At 28.0% G+C, this 18308-nt stretch overlaps 1 protein-coding gene and 1 pseudogene across 1 annotated transcript; one reads left to right on the top strand and one right to left on the bottom strand.

Moving 5' to 3' along the window:
- The first annotated feature begins 13971 nt into the window (after positions 1-13971).
- Positions 13972-15437, top strand: LOC126555036 (death-associated inhibitor of apoptosis 1-like; annotated as a pseudogene).
- Positions 15438-15635: 198 nt separating this feature from the next.
- Positions 15636-16570, bottom strand: LOC126555037 (uncharacterized). Its single transcript, XM_050210000.1, has 4 exons — positions 16414-16570; positions 16176-16268; positions 15902-16104; positions 15636-15805 (listed from the first exon to the last, which is right to left on the bottom strand). Exons 1-4 carry the CDS (start codon positions 16465-16467, stop codon positions 15646-15648), a joined length of 510 nt encoding a protein of 169 aa, XP_050065957.1. The 5' UTR covers positions 16468-16570; the 3' UTR covers positions 15636-15645.
- Between the last annotated feature and the right edge of the window lie 1738 nt (positions 16571-18308).

The following is an 18308-nucleotide window of genomic DNA, read 5'->3' as shown; positions in this document are numbered from 1 at the left end:
AAGAAAAAAAAAATTGAAATCAGTCGACCATTTGCTGTTCAAGAATATTTATTTTATGGGAGGAGTGGACATGATGGATAGGATGATAGCTCACTATCCTCATGGCTTCAAAAATAGAAAGTGGTATCTTAGAATTTTTTTTCATTTAGTTAACATGGCTATAGTGAACAGTTGGATATTGTATAGAAAAAGTGTGGATGGAAATATGTTATTGTTAAATTTTAAAGGTTCAATAGTTTGGACTATGTTGGAGTTACAAAAAGCAAAAAAAAAGAGGTAGAAAATCTAACTCTATGGACCAAAAAACCTCACCAATAAAAAGGAAATATAAGAAGTCTATTCCAACGGAAATTAGATACGACAATATTGATCATTATCCATTAAAAAAAGAAACTGGCCAAGCTTCTCGCTGCCGTGATGAGATCTGTATGTCCAGAACAAGATACACATGTGAAAAATGTGAATGTGCTGTATGCCCTGAGTGTATGAAGTCATATCATACACAATAGTAAAAGTATTATTATTATATTTCCCATTGTATAATTTTGCACAAGTAGTGCATCATTTTGACTGTTTTTATCAAAAAGTTTGTTTTGTTTTGTTTTTATTATTATATTTCCCATTGTATAACTTTGCACAAGTAGTGCATCATTTTGACTGTTTTTATCAAAAAAATTTGTTTTGTTTTGTTTTTATTTCAATTTATTATATTATTTATTGTGTAATTGTGGATAGAGGTAATTCACAATTTTTACTAATGTTCCTAATTGAAAAAATATGTTTTGAATTGTCTTTCATTATTTTATGATCTATAGTTTTATTATGCACAGGTAATTGATATTTGTGATCAGTAAAAAACTATTCAAGTTTGTATTTTTTAAATTATTTTGATAGATTTTAATTCATTTTAAATGATAGATTAATTATTCTAAAATACTTTAACAATGTTAACTAATTTTATAATAGTTATGTTTGAATGTTAAATATACAAGTTTAGAATTATTTTTAAAAAATAAAAACTATAAAAAAAAATTTTTTCCTTGAAATATTGCACCTAGGTATCATATGATACCACATAATAAAAAAAAAGATTTAAAAATTAAAAAATTAAAAAAAAATTTTTTTTTTAATTTTCCCAACATCTAGAAGCAACAAGATAAATGATTCTGAATTTTAATATTTTATTTTTAAGAAAAAAAAATCTCGTGCATGAAGAGGTTAAATAAATAAGTTTTTATTTAGTTGTATTTAATATTTCAATTAAAACATGGTTTATAATTTTTATTTTATTTATATTAGTACAGTGCCTAGGTAAAGGTGGTTTTTATTTTTATTAGTTATGTATAGTTATGTAAAAATGTTGTATATATTATTTAAAAATTATAAGTACCTATATGATTATGTATTTTACTACATGGTAATACTTTTAGGTATCATTTTTATCATTTTTTTTTATTTTTATTTGTAATTGCTTACATATTGTCTTATTATTAATATTCAAACAAATATCTACAGCTTCGATGCATTTTATATTAAATTATATTATAATTCCAAGTGAAGGAAATAGATGTTGTTTTTCAGTTTTAAAATTTAAATAAAAAGAAAATGATTTGCTATCACTTATAAATTAAAATTATATGTTGTTTTTATTTTCCCACTTCCTCAAATGACTCCTTATAATAAATTTATTACTGATTGCTTATTAAATACCTATGATTACTATAATTAATATATTATTATATCAATTATTGTATAATATAATATTATATTTTCGATGTAATGTATTATTATATAGGTAGAGAACTTAATATGATCTTCTTCTTCTTCTTGTGGGTTACGGCCTTCAAGACTATCCCTGCAAACAAATTTGTCGCCATCTTTCCCTATCCTCTGCAGTCTGCAGCTTCTCTCCACTGTGTATTTGGTTCCACTGCTTTAACTTCCTTTTTGATACGATCCTCCCACCGTAAACGTGGTCTTCCTAACGGTATTTTTCCAGTCGGATTTTCTTTAATAACCGCCTTAATGAAAGAGCCCTCTTTTCTCCAGGCATGTCCAGCCTACATTAATCTTCTCCTATTAATTTCGGATATAATATCTGGTTTTTGAAATAAGTTCTTCAGTTCATCATTGTGACATATCCTCCATTCTCCAGTGTCAGAATCGATACATGGTCCATAGATTCTTCTTAGAATTTTTCGTTCAAACACCGCAAGTCTTGTTTCTTCTACCTTTCTCAGTGTCCATGTCTCAGAGCCATATAACACTACTGGTCTTATCAGGGTCATGTATAATTGTATTTTTAATTTTGTCGACAAGATTTTTGAGCTAAACATACTTCCTAGGCCAAAATAGCACCTATTTCCCTTTAGAATCCTAGTGTCCATCTCCATCTTAAGGTCACTATCTTGTGTTATTATAGATCCTAGGTATTTAAAATGTGACGTTCTCTTAAACTTATGTTGATCTATTTCCATAAACTCTCCTTGTCGGTATTCTCTACTTCTTCTTCCAATTATGACATACTCCTTTCTTCTGTCATTGATCTTTAGACCAAATTTGCCTGCTACATTTATTAGTTTTCTACAATTCTGTTTTACAGTATCTAAATTATTCCCCAAAAGGGCTAAGTCATCGGCATATGCTAGTAAACCTATTGTCGTGTTACCCATCGCAACCCCGTCAATAGTATTTAGCTCTCTGATAATTTTTTCAAGCACTAGATTAAAGAGGACAGGAGAAAGAGTGTCTCCTTGTCTTAAGCCCGTAGATACTCTAACTGTCGCTGATACTGCATTCGCAATTTTAATTTTTATCAAAGTGTTTTCAAGACTAGCCTTTATCAAGTTTACTAGTTTTATTGGGAAGTTAAATTCTTCTATGGTCTATGGATGGAGTCATATGCTTTCTCAAAATCGATAAATAGAATGTATAATTCATTGTTATATTCCCATGACTTTTGTGCAATTTGGCGAATACAGAAAATCTGATCTGTTGTAGATCTGTTAGGTCTAAAACCCCCCTGGTATTCTCCCAGAACACCTTCTGATAGAGGTTTTATCCTATCGAGAATACAATACGCCAGAATCTTATAGGCTACATTTATTAGAGCTATACCTCTATAATTTTTACAGTCTTGAGGGTCATTCTTCTTATGTATTGGACATATTAACGAAGTGTTCCAATCCTACGGGAGTCTTTCATTTTCCCAAATCAGTTCTATTACTTCGTGAATTCTAGAAATCGCTTCTTCATCTATCCTCTTCAGAATTTCTGCTTGAATACCATCTTCTCTCGGGGATTTATGATTTTTTAGCCTTTTGATTTGTACAGCAATTTTCTTGTTTAGAAGGTGTTGGATAAACGCTATCGTTTGTAGTTATGTTTAATCTTGGAAATTCTTCCACTGGGTCATCACAATTAAGGAGTTTCTCAAAATATCCAGACCACTTCTCCAGAAGCTTCCCTTGTTTAGTCACTAGCGTCCCATCATCTTCTCTTAGAAACCTCTCTCGTTTCTTATATCCCCCTCTTGTCGTGTTTATCTTCTGATATAGTTGTCGTATATTATTTATTCTAAAATTTTTTTCCGGTTCTTCTAACAATTTTTGGGCGTACAACCGTTTTTCTCTTCTTAATGTGTTATGTGTCTCTTTTTGGTATCGTTTATACTGTTCTTCTTTGTCTTTATTTGTAGGATAACCAAGCCATATGGTCCTTAGACTCTTTCTTTGAACTAGTGCTTTCTGGAATATTTCATTAAACCATGGCTTCTTTATTTTTTTTATTGAGTCTCTCATTTTTTCCCATCTTTCGTCAATTGACCCTATACTATCAAAATGAATGGTTCTCAACTGTTCATTTAGTCTGTTTTTAAGACACCGACTCTTCTCTTCGGACTCTAACTTGGATACATCATATCTTAATATGATAATTTTTTAAAATTTTTCTTACCTTATAGTAATTGTAAGTCTTTGCTCAACGCAAATAGGATTCCTCATATTGGTATGTTGTTTTGTTAAATGAGGACGCATAGTTTCTAACAACTCATCAAAAAAAGTTACTGACTCGGTAATATTCAAAAAAATGTTTAGGATATTTTCGAATTGAACTACAGAAGTTTTTAAACAAATCCTCTTCATCTCTTTTTTGATTGAGTGGATGTACCCAATACTTTCTTGTGGTTTTAACAGCGTGTGAAGTAGAATCATCTAGTTCACCGGCTGCTTCCGCGACACAAATAATACTTAAAAAGTCGTAGTCACTCATAATGAAAAAAAAATCGACTGTACTGGTCGCAAACCGAACTTAAACTGTGCTATGTACCTATAGCAGGCAATGATCAGGTATACTTAAAGTGCAATATTAATATTTAAATTTAAAATATTTTCATATAAATGAATGTCGCATCCGGTAATTCCTCATCGTATGGTCAAACACGGCTGTTGCGGAATATCCGCATTCATATTTTCCGTGCGGAAAAAACGCATCGTGTGGCCCGAGCCTATGACCATTATACGTCTGTTTGTGATTATCGCGATCGTGATTACGCATTGAGCGGCTTTTTTTGCAAGCATTTGTCTTATTAAAATGAATAATATATTAATATTATTAATTCTTCATTTTCGTATATTATTTTAGATTCTGAACGAAGTGATGAATGTATTGATTTTACAATGGTGTGTGTTTTTTTGTTTTTGTGTCTGTGTACAGCATAACTAGTCGAAATAATGCTCCAATTTCAAACAATGGGGGTGGTTTCCGATGTAAAAGTGAATATCCTTGGTGCATTATAGAGGTAAAAAGTTAACATTTTCCAACAGTTTTCAAAAAAATCGAGAAAAACAAAAAAAAAATGACGGAAAAAACGGCAATTTTTTCGCAAAACCAGTTTTCGACCAAATCGATTTTTTTTTATGGTTGTAATTCAAAAACTAATCACTGAAAATACTTGAAATTTTCACCAAATGTTAATGTCAGTGGTATCCGTATATAGTTAAATTTTCAAAAAATTTTGACTTTTTTTGAGTTATTTATAGACCACTGAAATTTTCGATTTTTTTGAGAAATTTTTTTTAAAGTGTCGATAAAAAATTTTTGGATGACCAAAAAGTTTTGAAAATTTAATACAAAGTTCCTTATGAGTTGTTTTTAATGTAGCTAAAAAAAATTAAAAATCGTTAGTCACAATTTTTTTTTATAAGCGTTTTTAGTTCAAATTTTTACGAAATCTGTTGAAAACACGAAAATTTGCAAGTAATTTTGAAGTTGAAAAATCATAAAAATTTTTTCTTTTATAACTAAGTTTTGAAAATTTGGTACAAGGTTCTCCATACATTTTTCTTCAAATATCTGTAAAAAAAACTCTACCGGATTCAGACAAAAAATTTTTATGAGTGTTTGAAATTTAAATTTTTACAAAAACCGCGTTAAATAACAGTTTAGCCTCAAACGATTTTTGATATTTGTTATTATTCAAAAAGTATAAGTCGTAGATACTTGAAAATTTTACCAGTTATTAAGATTCGCGTTTTCTTTACGTGATTTAAATTTCAAAATAGTTTGACTTTTTTTGAGCTATTTATAGACAACTGAAATTTTCAATTTTTCTGAAAAAATATTTTTGAAGTGTTGATAAAATTTTTTTGGCCGTATCAAAATACTTGAAAATTTAATACAAAGTTCCTCATAAGTTATTATTATAGTGATTAAAAAATTATAAGAATACATAGGCACAATTTTTTTTTATTAGCATTTGAAGTTCAAATATTGACAAATATTCGTCAAAACCATGAATATTTGCAAATTATTTCGTAGGTATATTTCGTAAAAATTTTTGTATAAGTAGCTAACAGTTGAAAATTTAATACAAGGTTTTTTATAAGTTTAGCTTACAATTATTATAAAAGAACTTAAATTTTGTTGTATTCAGGCCATTAAAACATAAACCACCTTTTTTCACCACCACTAGAAATTATATCCTAGGCTGACAAATCATCTTCGTTCAGAATCGTTTTTCGTATACAATGATAACTATCATTGGATTCAAATTTAACACTCCTATAATATATAATAATGATCCATACGGCACCTAATGTACAGCAGAGCGGTACTCACTTATTTTTTTTTAATATTGGAGGCTGATATTAATCCTTTGTACGTCACAGGAAAAAAACAATAAATCTTTTATAGGAACTGGTGTAGTGGTGTATAATTCACTTACCACCAAAAAGTTGTGAATTTAATACCTTCTTAATAGTCAATAATAACATTTTGTTTAAAATAATTGTTAACTATTTAAATAAATAAGTAATTAACATATTTGTTAACACATTAAAATTGCTCGGTTGCCGGTTGAAAAATAATTTAAGAATTAGGTATTATAATATATTAATATATTATTATCATTCATAGATATATGTGTGTACTTTAATTTCATATTAATTGTGAGAGACAAAATATGTTTTATTTGTCTGTTTTTATTCGTGCATTTTTATGTTTTAGCTCTGTTATTGATTATAAGTATCATATCGTATTATATTCTATTTAAACCCAATAAACAATTTGGGTATAAATAGAATAACTATTTATTTTGGATTTATAAACTGTATGTCTGTATGTGTGTACTACAACAATACAGTGTACATTCGACCATTAAATTTGATCAGTCGTGTTGTTGATGTATATTTTATTGTGATACTTGTGATACTTTATAAGAAATAAAATGTCTGGTGGCAAATGTGACTATTTTGATTTAAAAAAAAGTCGTAGGCACTTTAAAAAATTGAGTTTTCATCATTTTCCAAATGACGAAAACTCATCAAAAACTTGGATAGAAAATTCCGGCAAGTATATACTATATAATGCAGTTAATTTCAGTTATTGCTTAAAATATAGGTATTATAACTGACGCAGATCTATTAGAAATAAACATGAAATGAAATAAGGTGGGGGGGGGGGCTAAATGGAAAAAAATACTTTTTAACTGTTTCATTTTACTCTAGGAAACATTGATTTGGCTTTTTTAAGCCCAACATCGTTGAAGAAAGTTTGATTTGTGGAGATCATTTTGAAAAACATATGTTTATGAACCCATCGGCCAAACGTTTAACATTAATTCCAAATGCTATCCAAAAAAAAAATCCATATACCAATAAAAAAAAGAATAATCGTAAGGAAATTTAATTTAATATGTTAGATTTTTAAAAATATTGATTATGTATATATATTGCCATAATATAAATACGTTTTTAGAATCACCAATTCATGATGATATTATAGTACCTGAAATAATACAAACGCCGGTAAAACTAAAAAGAAAATTATTCTCAGACATGACGGTTGGAGACACTCAACTTGAAATTTACTCTGGTAATTAGATTATCTACTAATAACTACACATACTTTATAATGTAATTTTAAACTTAAATCATTATTTTAAGTTTTTAAAATAATATTGGATTATGTATCAAGTTTCTAGGACTAATAATAATTTATAACTATAACAAAAATCTAAAATTATTTGATAGTAAATTGTTATTTTACGAGTAAATTTTGGATACTGTAAACATTTAAACTAAGGATACATATTTTTTTTAATTGGTCTGCATTCAAGTTCTTTTATAATAACTGTAAGTCAAACATATGAAGAATCTTGTGTTACATTTTAAACTCTTAGCTACTTACACAAATATTTTTATAAATTTTAACAAAATAATTTATAAAAATTCATGATTTTGACGAATTTTTTATGAATGTTTGAACTTCAAAAGCTAATAAAAAAAGTTGTGCGTATGTATTTTTATAGTTTTTGAATCACTATAAAAATAAATTATGAGCCACTGTGTAAAGGTATTTTCAAGTATTTTGACTCAGTTAACAAAAATTAATTTCAAATACCTAAAAATAACTCAAAAAGAGTGAAAATATTTTCACTATTTTATTTCATTTAAAAAATTTATAAAAAATAATGACAACAGCATTATTTTTAATAATTTTTATAGGCACACTTTTTGAAATTTAGCATAATAACAATTTAAATTTTAAATTTTAAGGGAATTTAATTGCTAGGAAAATAATTGTTGTAATAATAATGTTATAATATTGTAAGCGTTTTTTTTTATACTAATCCTTGGAAACATTTGGGATCGTTCATTTATCGATTCTATCAGCTTATTATTTATTCCACCATTTAATATATATATATTTAATATTGTTGTATATAGGCGATAAAAAAATTTCAAAAAGACCTGGTTGGTCACCTTCTCCGAATAAATTTTAAGTTTTAACACCTGTGAAACAATATGTAACAAATAATGATAAAAATCCGAATCTTTCCATGGGATGTTTGGTAGCCCTTTGTCATCCCCAGGCACAAAATCTTGGGTTTCAAGGTTAATCGATTTACCAAGTCCACAGAAAAATAAATCAAAATCATATAAAACACACCAGAAAGTCCTAGAAAAATGCAAATGATAAATAAACAACTTCTAGCAAGAAATATTAATTTACAAAGATTGTTAAAAAGAAAAAGATCAGTAATACGTTATTTGAAAAATAAAAATAAAAAATATAAAAAAAATTCAAATGAAACAAATGTTGGACAAATTTTCCTATTCTTCGACATCTTCGAAAGCTTTGTTACAATGCAAGTATTGCACAAAAATCGTAAGCTGTGGACTAGAGCAGAAAAAAATATATCTATGTCATTGTATTATAAATCACCATCTACTTATAAGCATATGCGTAGAAACAAAATAGTTTTACCAGGGGAGAGTACTGTACGCCGCTGGTTAAATTCAATTTCATACTCGACTGGATTCTCTCTTAAATACATGGAACAATTAAAACTTAATGCTGATCTTATGTCATTTAAAGAAAGAAAATGTAATGATATGCTCGATTCTACATATCATGATTTTTGTAAAGTCGTTATTTTCATTTAATAAAATATATAACGGTCGAGTTGTCGCACGCATGTAATAATATCTAAAATAACCCCAATAAATCAAGTCACTGGTGATTGGAACGATTCCTATTATCTAGTCTCGTACAGGACACTGTACGGGATTATAACGGTACAGCGCAACACATGCAACTTCTTTCATGTGCCGCCGGAGACGGGGGATGGTCCGGTCAGGGTCGCTTTCACCAGGGAAAAAGACAATTTTCTTTGGGGACACCGACACCTTTGATCGGGCCGCCGATGACTCTGGTGGACCTGGCCTAAATCGTCTCCTCTCATCAGTGCATGAGCACCCTCCATAGCGAGTAGTGCATGAGCACATCCAAAATATATAAGTGCACGAGCACCACCCAGACAGACAAGTGCAGGAGCACAGCAGACTTACTCACAACCACTCAAAGGACATTGCCTACGACAACTTTACTGTTTCTTTTTTCTATAACGAAATTTGTTAAAGTGTTTAGTTATTTCTTTTTTTTGAGTGCTAAAAAATTTAATAAATTCTATCCTTGTTACGTCGACTGCAACCATAGACAGCTGCGGACAAGGTAAGGTGCATGAACATCCATATTTAAACAACAATAGTATTATAGAGTTTACTTGATCGCTCTCGAAGCTCGACCTCGAGAACCCTCCGACCATCAGGAGGAAGGTGATTCCGCAAATTTAGAATGATAAAACATAGGCTAAAATAATCGATAAATTTCTAATAACTTACAAATATATTTGAAGCAATCATTCAAGGCTTGTGTCCCTTGTGATTGCCGATACAATTTATTTAAACTACTTCGCTTAAATCAAAACAATTACTTTCATAAAAATGAAAATATTAATCACATATTAATATTTTTACCTTAACTAATATTCTTATTTTTAGTTTCTTTATTTTTGCGTTATTACAAAAATGCGTGATTTTATTGGACGAGATGGCTATAAAAAAACTTATCGAATATAATAAAACATTAGACGAAGTTGAAGGTTTTGAAGATCTTGGGTCATTAGGAAAAACAAGCAAACCTGGATCACATGCTCTTGTTGTTATGATTTGTAAATTATATATAAACTGGAAAATTCCATTAAGCTACTATTTCACAGGCAGTGGAGTAAAAGGTGGCAGTTTGGTATTAATTATTAAAGAATGTGTACAGAAAATATTAGAACTTGGATATTTACCATCTTCTATTATTTGTGACCAGGGTACTCAAAATAGGCGAATGTTTTCACTTTTAGGTGGCTCTGAAAATGAACCGTTTACCACAATTTTGCCACACCTAATTAAAAGCGTCAGAAACAACCTTCTAAGTGGTAACTTTAAGTATGAAGAAGAAATTATTTCATTAAATGACGTGAATAAAAACATATGAAATTGATACAAATTCAAAAGTACGGTCCATGATAAAAATCACGCCAGTTCATCTCGCGCCAAATGCATTTCAAAAAATGTCATGTAAGTTGGCTATACAATTGTTGAGTAGATCAGTAGCAGCTACAATTAAAACTTGTGTAGCTACGGGTCAGTTAAAATCTTCAACGGCAATCAACACTGCAAACTTTTTTATTACAGTAAACGATATATTTGATTCTGGAAATAGAAAAATTTATTTGATAACAATCCCAATAAACGTCCATTAGGTGTAAAAAATCCACAATTTATTTCAAATTTAAAAAAATCAATTTCAACATTTAAAAATCTTATTAAAATTAACCATAAAAATAAAAAAACCAGTACTCCACCGTGCTTTTCAGGGATGGTTTGGACTTCAACTGCGCTGCTTAAACTATACGAGTCAGAACTTGGGGAAATGTCTGAAAAATATCCAGAAATTGCATTTTTTTTGATGACCAATCGGTTAACTCAAGATCCGCTGGAAAATTTACTTTCAATACTAAGACAAAGAAACGGTTATAATAGAAATTAAATTGCTTGCGCTTTTAGATGTTGTTTCGGAAGCATCTGTTCATACAGTCTGATGAAATGTTCAGATAAATGCAACTGCAAAGAATATAATGATGAATATTTAAATATTGATGTTTTAAAAGACATTTTAATCGATCGCCCAAACCCAGATTTGATGGAAACCGATCTCGATGACGAACAAAATGATTTACTGTCTAATAACTCATCGGAAACCAGTTCGTTATCTTTAGACTGTAGCCCCATACCCACTTCACTGGAAACATGTACCGTTGTTTATTTCTCAGGATATTTAGCAAATAAATGTCTTGAGAAATTTAAGTGCATTGATTGTTTTGCAAATTTGATCACCAAAAAAGATCTTAATGATAAAAACCAATTATTATTAACTTATAAAACGTTTGATGATATATTTACTGATACAAAAGGTTTAAAAATGCCTTCATTAATACTTTTGAAAATAACAAATATATGCCTTACTATTTAAAAAAAAAAAAAAATTTGAAGACAAAAATTGAAAAAAAAATAGTCATTCAACTTATAAACGATGCTACCGACAAAATTACTAAAACCACCTCAACTTTAAACTCATCGTGCAAAGATTATTACATGTACATAATAGAGCTACTTTTCAGAACCAAAATGTATAAACAATGCAAATGGATTACATCAAAACTTCATAATAAAGAAATTCAACAGGCGAATAAACTAAAGATATTTTTATAATTAAAAAACCTAAAATACCATACATTTTTTTCCTAGTACTTTTTTAACTGTATTATACTAACATATTGTACCATGTCACTTCGATTAAAATGTTATTCTAAATTTGTGTTTATTATAAAATAAAAAAAAAGCTAATAAATAATAATATGTTGTATAATATTGTATTATATTATTCAAAAAATGTAGTTAGTATATTATTGGTAGTGTGGGAGCAAAGCCCTCACGGTTCACATAGGATATGTCCCTACAAGTATTTTATTCCTCCCAAAAATTGTAATCCAGTTGCTGCTGCTAGCAACCGAAGATGATTATAATTAACAATTTTTTTTAATTTTGTTGGATTCGAATGTTACGCTATGAGGGCGAAAATTATATTGCACGTGCAAGAGTACGGGTCGCGGGTTGACGCGCAACGGAGGTTGACGATGATGTTCTGACAGCGGTCGGTAATGACGACGACGCTCGACGATCCGCAGACAATTAGAAAATAATATAATAATATAAATTTTATTATAGACAAAAATAATATCATATCGCGCTCTATCGGAAATAATTTCCGCTCAGCGTATTTCGTATTGCAGTGAGCTATGTATATTCTATAGTATTTATAATCAATGGTACTATATTTCATTTAGTGAAAATCCCATTTCTATACGAGGTCATCGTTCTGAAATATTTAGTGGTACCTCTTAGTGTGTCACACTGTATAGAGTATGCAACATTGTAGCACATTATCACTTCTTTTATAATAATTATTAGGTATAAGCTTTGCTATGAGTTTTTTTATTAGATTTTTAAAAAAGATTTATTCAATATGTTACATTTTCATTTAAAAACTATGTTTTTCATGAATGATTTGAAACTTTGAAATGGGGTTCTTGGTATTATTTATTAATTATTATTATGGAATATAAACTATATTATTATCAACAATATGCTTCATAAATACTATTACTATTTTAATATTCTATTATTTAGTAGATAGTTGCCTATTTTTATGCAAGTTTCTAGTATTACTTGTATTGTAGATTAACTCAAATAAACATGCTGAACTACTAATGACCATTTGGAAACCTGATACTTCTATTAAATTTCCTAAAAGCGGGAATCGGAATTGAAAATTTCAACTAAGTTGGTTGACAAGATGGTCCTGGTTAAGTTATTCAAAGATGTTAGATGATGTGTTTTGTAAATATTGTGTGTTATTTAATCAAAATGAAGGAGGTCGCGAAAAACAAAAATTAGGAAAACTTATTTTAGAACATTTTCAAATTTAAAAAAGCTATTGAAGAGTTTAATAAACATGAAAATACCAATTACCATAAAATGTCAGTTTTGAATACTGAAAATTTGTTATCTGTATACAACAAAAACAAAAATTCTATTGATGTGCAGATAAATAATAGTTTAAAAATGGAAATTCAACATAATCGCAAGAAAATACAACCAATTATTAAAACTATTATTCTGTGTGGTCGTCAAGGAATAGTCTTAAGAGGTCATAGGGATTCGGGACCAATATACCTACAACACAACACTAATGATGGTAACTTTCGAGCTTTGTTACAGTTTAGAGTTGAGGCGGGTGATAAAGAGTTAACTAACCATTTACAGAATGCTCCTCGAAACGCATCATATCTTAGTGCAGATGTACAAAATGAAATAATAGATGTATGTTTTGATATAATTTTAAAACAAGTTGTAAGCAAAGTAAATGGTGCAAGTAGTATACATTTGTATGTTCTGCGCACTTTTGACTGCGGAGATTGCAAATTTTTAAGGGGGATTTTTCCCCTCAAACTTTTTTTTCTCCGCTCTACCAGACTGCGGTGATTTTAAAATTTTTAGGTGGATTTTCCCCCTCAAACTTTTTTTTCTCCGCTGTACCAGTAAAAAAACACTGATTTTCAAAAACCATAATGTATGTTCTGCGCACTTTTGACTGCGGAGATTGTAAAATTTTAAGGGGGATTTTCCCCCTCAAACTTTTTTTTCTCCGCTGTACTAGTAAAAAACACTGATTCTCAAAAACCATAATGTATGTTCTGCGCACTTTTGACTGCGGAGATTTTTAAAATTTAAGATATAGTTTCCGCCTTTAACCAATTATTTTTTCCCCTGTTACACATAAAGTTTAAACAGTGTATACACACTTCAACACTATTTATTTCCCTTGTAAGTTAAACATTCAGGTTACACAATAATTTCATTTTTTTTTTTTAATAAATTATAGATAAAAGTCGTTTTATTGAATTCATTTCAGTTCAGACAGTTCAGTTAATATTCAACCATCGTTCAATCAGGTTCTGTTAGTTTTAATCAAGTTTAATTCATTTAAGTTTTTTTTATTTTTTTTTTATAAAAAATGAATTTTCAACAAATTAACAACAGTTTTTGTTCACTTGTTTCGTTAGTACGAAACAATGCATATCCTACATATCCAGAATTCACTACATTTATATCAAGATTGAAAACATTCAATTTATTTCCGTTGACTTCATCTCAAGATAAATACTCATTAGCTGAAAGCGGTTTTATATATTCAGGGAAAAAGATATTGTTGAATGTTTTTGCTGCGGTATTATATTGCATCGTTGGGAAAAAGAAGATAATCCATGGATTGAACATTCAAGATGGAATCCGAAATGTGTTTTTGTATTATTATCAAAAGGAAATCAGTTTGTTGAAAATGTAGTAAAAAAATATGGTAAGATTATCGATATTTGTGATTGTGATTGTGGATCAAGGTCATATGATACTGTTGTTTAGTTCATTTAACTTTCTATATTTCAATAAAAAAAATCTGAATTTAATAAACTTAAATGTGTTAATAACTTATTTAATACCTCGTGAACGTATAGCCTAGTGGGATAACGCGTCTAATTTAAATTTAATATGTTAATGATTTTTAAAAAATGTTTCAGGTTCTATCGAATTAGGTAGGTAAGTATAATAACTCTTTACTGTTTATCCAACTAGACACTATACGTTCACATTTTTTTTTCTTTTTTTTCTTTTGTAACCTTACATTTGTTTAGTATAAAACATGTATGGATAAACAAAACTTGTTAGTTTGAGCTAAGCTGTCTAGTGATCATATTCATATTTCTAGAAAAAAAATACTGTTTACTGTTTTTTTTTATTTTATCAATATGAATCCATCAATCGTTGTATCAAAATCTGTGTTCGATATTCGTCCTTTTAGTAAGAAAAGTGTAACCGTTGGACTTCTAGTTAATAAGCAAATTTCAATTATTATATTATTAGAATGTAAATTAACTAAAAAAGTTGTAACGTTAGATCTTGATCAGTGGTGTAAGTTAATGTGCGAAAACAATTTTAATACAATTATCGAAAATTTGCATACTCGTTGTAAACGTGTTAAGATAGCTGATAATTTTTTCTACTCTGTTAATGTAAACCAATCAACTATAGTTTTATATTCTAATGATAATTATATAACATTATCTCATATTGATCTTCATCGTTTGAAACAATTACAACATTGTATTGACTTGTATATTGTTGAAAAACAGAAAAAATTGGAATCATACCAAAAAACGTTTGATACAGCTTATACGTTAATTAAGTCTGACGTAAATGGGTTACCATCATCTTGTCAACGAAACGAATTTACAAATCAATATATTCAAAATTATGATTTCAGCTACAGCAATATACAAAGTGAAGATTGTTCATTTATGTACGAGTTATTACAATTTCATTTTAATTCATTGTCGAACATGATATTACAAGATTTAGTGATGTAATATAAAAAAAGTTTCTTAATTTATTTTAATTTATCGTTCTTGTAAAAAAAAAAAAAAAAAATGTGAAATTAATACCACTTGTATACTAACTTTCAATATTTTTATTTTTATTTTTTTTTGTTTTTGTTTTATTTTTATTTTAACCTATAAATGAATTATTATTATTTTTTTTTATCTAAATAATAAAAAATAAATATAAATATAAAAAAATTTTTTTTATTAAATAAAATTAATCCAACACCATATCCTATTACATACATTTTATAAGTTTATTTTTTTGGTTTGTGTCTGATTAGCTTCTTGGCGGGATGTCGCATCATTTTGTCGAAAACAGATTGAATGAGCGTCACCATTTCTTTGGCTGTAGTTAAATCATCCGGATGCTGTCCTGTTAAAGATATTTTGAGTGAGCATTCAGCATGCTTCCATCTAAAAAAGTTAGGTTAGGTTAAATTAATTTTTATTATAAATATTTCACTTTAGTTAAAAATATATTATTATTATTATTATTATTATTATTGTTACCTATCTTGCAGAGCAACTTTATCAATTTTAGCACATTTATAATGTGCTATAGTCCAGTAATCTACAGCCGTATTGTCTACAGGTGTCTTAACCGTTAATGAACAATCATCCTTTTTTATATTCAAGGTGTTCTCTGCATCGGTTGGTATAGTTGGATCTGTTATTAAATCTAATATTTTGTCTGTATAACAAATAGCAGTGCTCTATAAAATAATAATTAAATTATATTTTTTTACTTTTTCGTAATAATATGTCATAAATTTATATAACTCACCTTTTTCGTCTTTTTCGATACTGGTTTCTTCTCCGGTTTTACAGCTAACCTTTTCGATGTACCTTTTTTTTGAGATGTTGTTGCAATATTATCCTATAATTAAAATAGACGATAAGCTGATGACGGTTTACAAAATAAATTTTTCATAAAATATTTAATGACTTTTAATTAAAATAATTATATATTATATTATAATAAAAAAAAAAATAAAAAAAATAAATGTTTTTTTTTTACTTACTTCGGAAAATACAACCGACTCCTCGTCATCGCTTTTAAATGAGTAGCAGGACATTTTTTCAAAATTAAATTAATTTTATTAAAAAAAAAAAGTCTAGATTGTAAATCTGTTGAAGTAAACTGAATATACTGTATCGATGAGTCTCTTATATATATATAACCACTTCTACTCCTCCTCTTAAGACTAAAATAATCAGTTCAGCTAAAACACTAACTAGAATAAAATTTGAAAGGTACGTCTTTTCAATTCGAAAAAATAGAATGTAATAACAAGTGCAATTTGTATCTAAAAGAATGTAATTGACTTCTACATTTCAATGTCAGATTTGAAAGGTTATATACAATTTAGCAAGGTACGTAAATTTAGCAAGGTAAGATTAAAATTAAATAATTGGTGATAGTAAACATGAAATAGAAACGTACGTATATTTTGGAGACTACGCCGCCCAAATAGTTTAATATAAAATGGGTTGTGGTAGTATTAAGAATTAGACATACAGCTAGTTCAGTAAAAACACTATGTAGAAATCCGACATATTACATTACTTCATTATTGTGGCCCTGAGCTGATATTAGTTGGTTAGATTTAGAATAATAAATATTAATATATTAAATAATTGGATTACGAACATAGTTTTAATAATCGTTTATATATATATATATATATATATATATATATATATATTTAAAAAATATGTATTTAAATAATTGGTTATAGTAAAATATGAAATAGAAACGTATAGTCGAATTTCCTGTTTACCGTGACACGTACGTATTTTTGGGGGACTACTCCCAAATAGTTTAATATAAAATGGGTTGTGGTAGTATTAAGAATTAGACAAAGTTAAGCTTCACTTACGCATAGACCGATGACATTGTTCTATACTTAACAATACATCGAGCTTGCTTTTATTATATTCAGTGAATAAATAACTTTAATTTCAAATTTCTTACACATACGACAAAGTGGACTTTGTCGTTGAATCGTGCTGAACCATCTTCACCAAGACCGTTCACTACAACTAGAAGCCAGTATATTTTTTTCAAGCATCTCACGCTAACAGAAATGTAAGTACTATTACTTTACTACTATTAACTAGCTTTAAATTAAATATTTACTATTATAATTTCCAATATAAAAAATGATTCCATTTAATAATGGTATTTTACATAATTTACACCACAAATAGGTTCATTTGTACCAAAAATATAACATGTATTTGCGTTAAATAAATAAATAAATTTTAGTTTTTTTTTTTTTTTTTTACATCACGTTAATTTTAAGTTTATTTTTAATTATAATTTTAATATGTGAACAATGTTACAAATTATAATTTTAGTAAGTACAGATTAGATAATGCCCCTTTTTTAAATTTTATTTGGTGTGAATTATAAACTTGAAAGTGGTACAAATTATTTTTTTTTAGATGTGGTGTAAATGAGATATAGTTTTTACATTACCTTTTTTATATTTAAAATAAAAAAATAAACGAATAAATATTTACCTATAATTTCAGAATTATAAAATGGAATCTCCTCAAATCGTTTACCTCCGATCTTTGATTGAAGAATTACATTTGAAAGTTTTAGAAAACCAAAAAAGTGTTGATCAAGATGAAGAAAGAAAAAAAATGACATAAGAGCTTAAATAAAAAAATTAATAATTTATATAAAAAAAAAATAATAGATCTAGTTGAAATAGATAGGTTAAGAAATGAAAAAAGAAACGTTTTAGATGAGTTTAATTTTTCTTATTATATTGGTGAAAATGTAATAGACCTATACGTTATCGTTCCACAATTTTAAATAATCAACTAGAAGATTAATAAATAAATAAATTTGTTTAAATAAATCTATTTTTTTAACCTGATTTATATTATTTCTTTAATCTATTTT

This window comes from Aphis gossypii, unplaced genomic scaffold (genome assembly GCF_020184175.1).
Source record: "Aphis gossypii isolate Hap1 unplaced genomic scaffold, ASM2018417v2 Contig00685, whole genome shotgun sequence".
Taxonomy (NCBI): domain Eukaryota; kingdom Metazoa; phylum Arthropoda; class Insecta; order Hemiptera; family Aphididae; genus Aphis; species Aphis gossypii.
The sequence above is the reverse complement of the archived record's forward strand: the minus strand, read 5'-3'. Positions and strand labels throughout refer to the sequence as shown.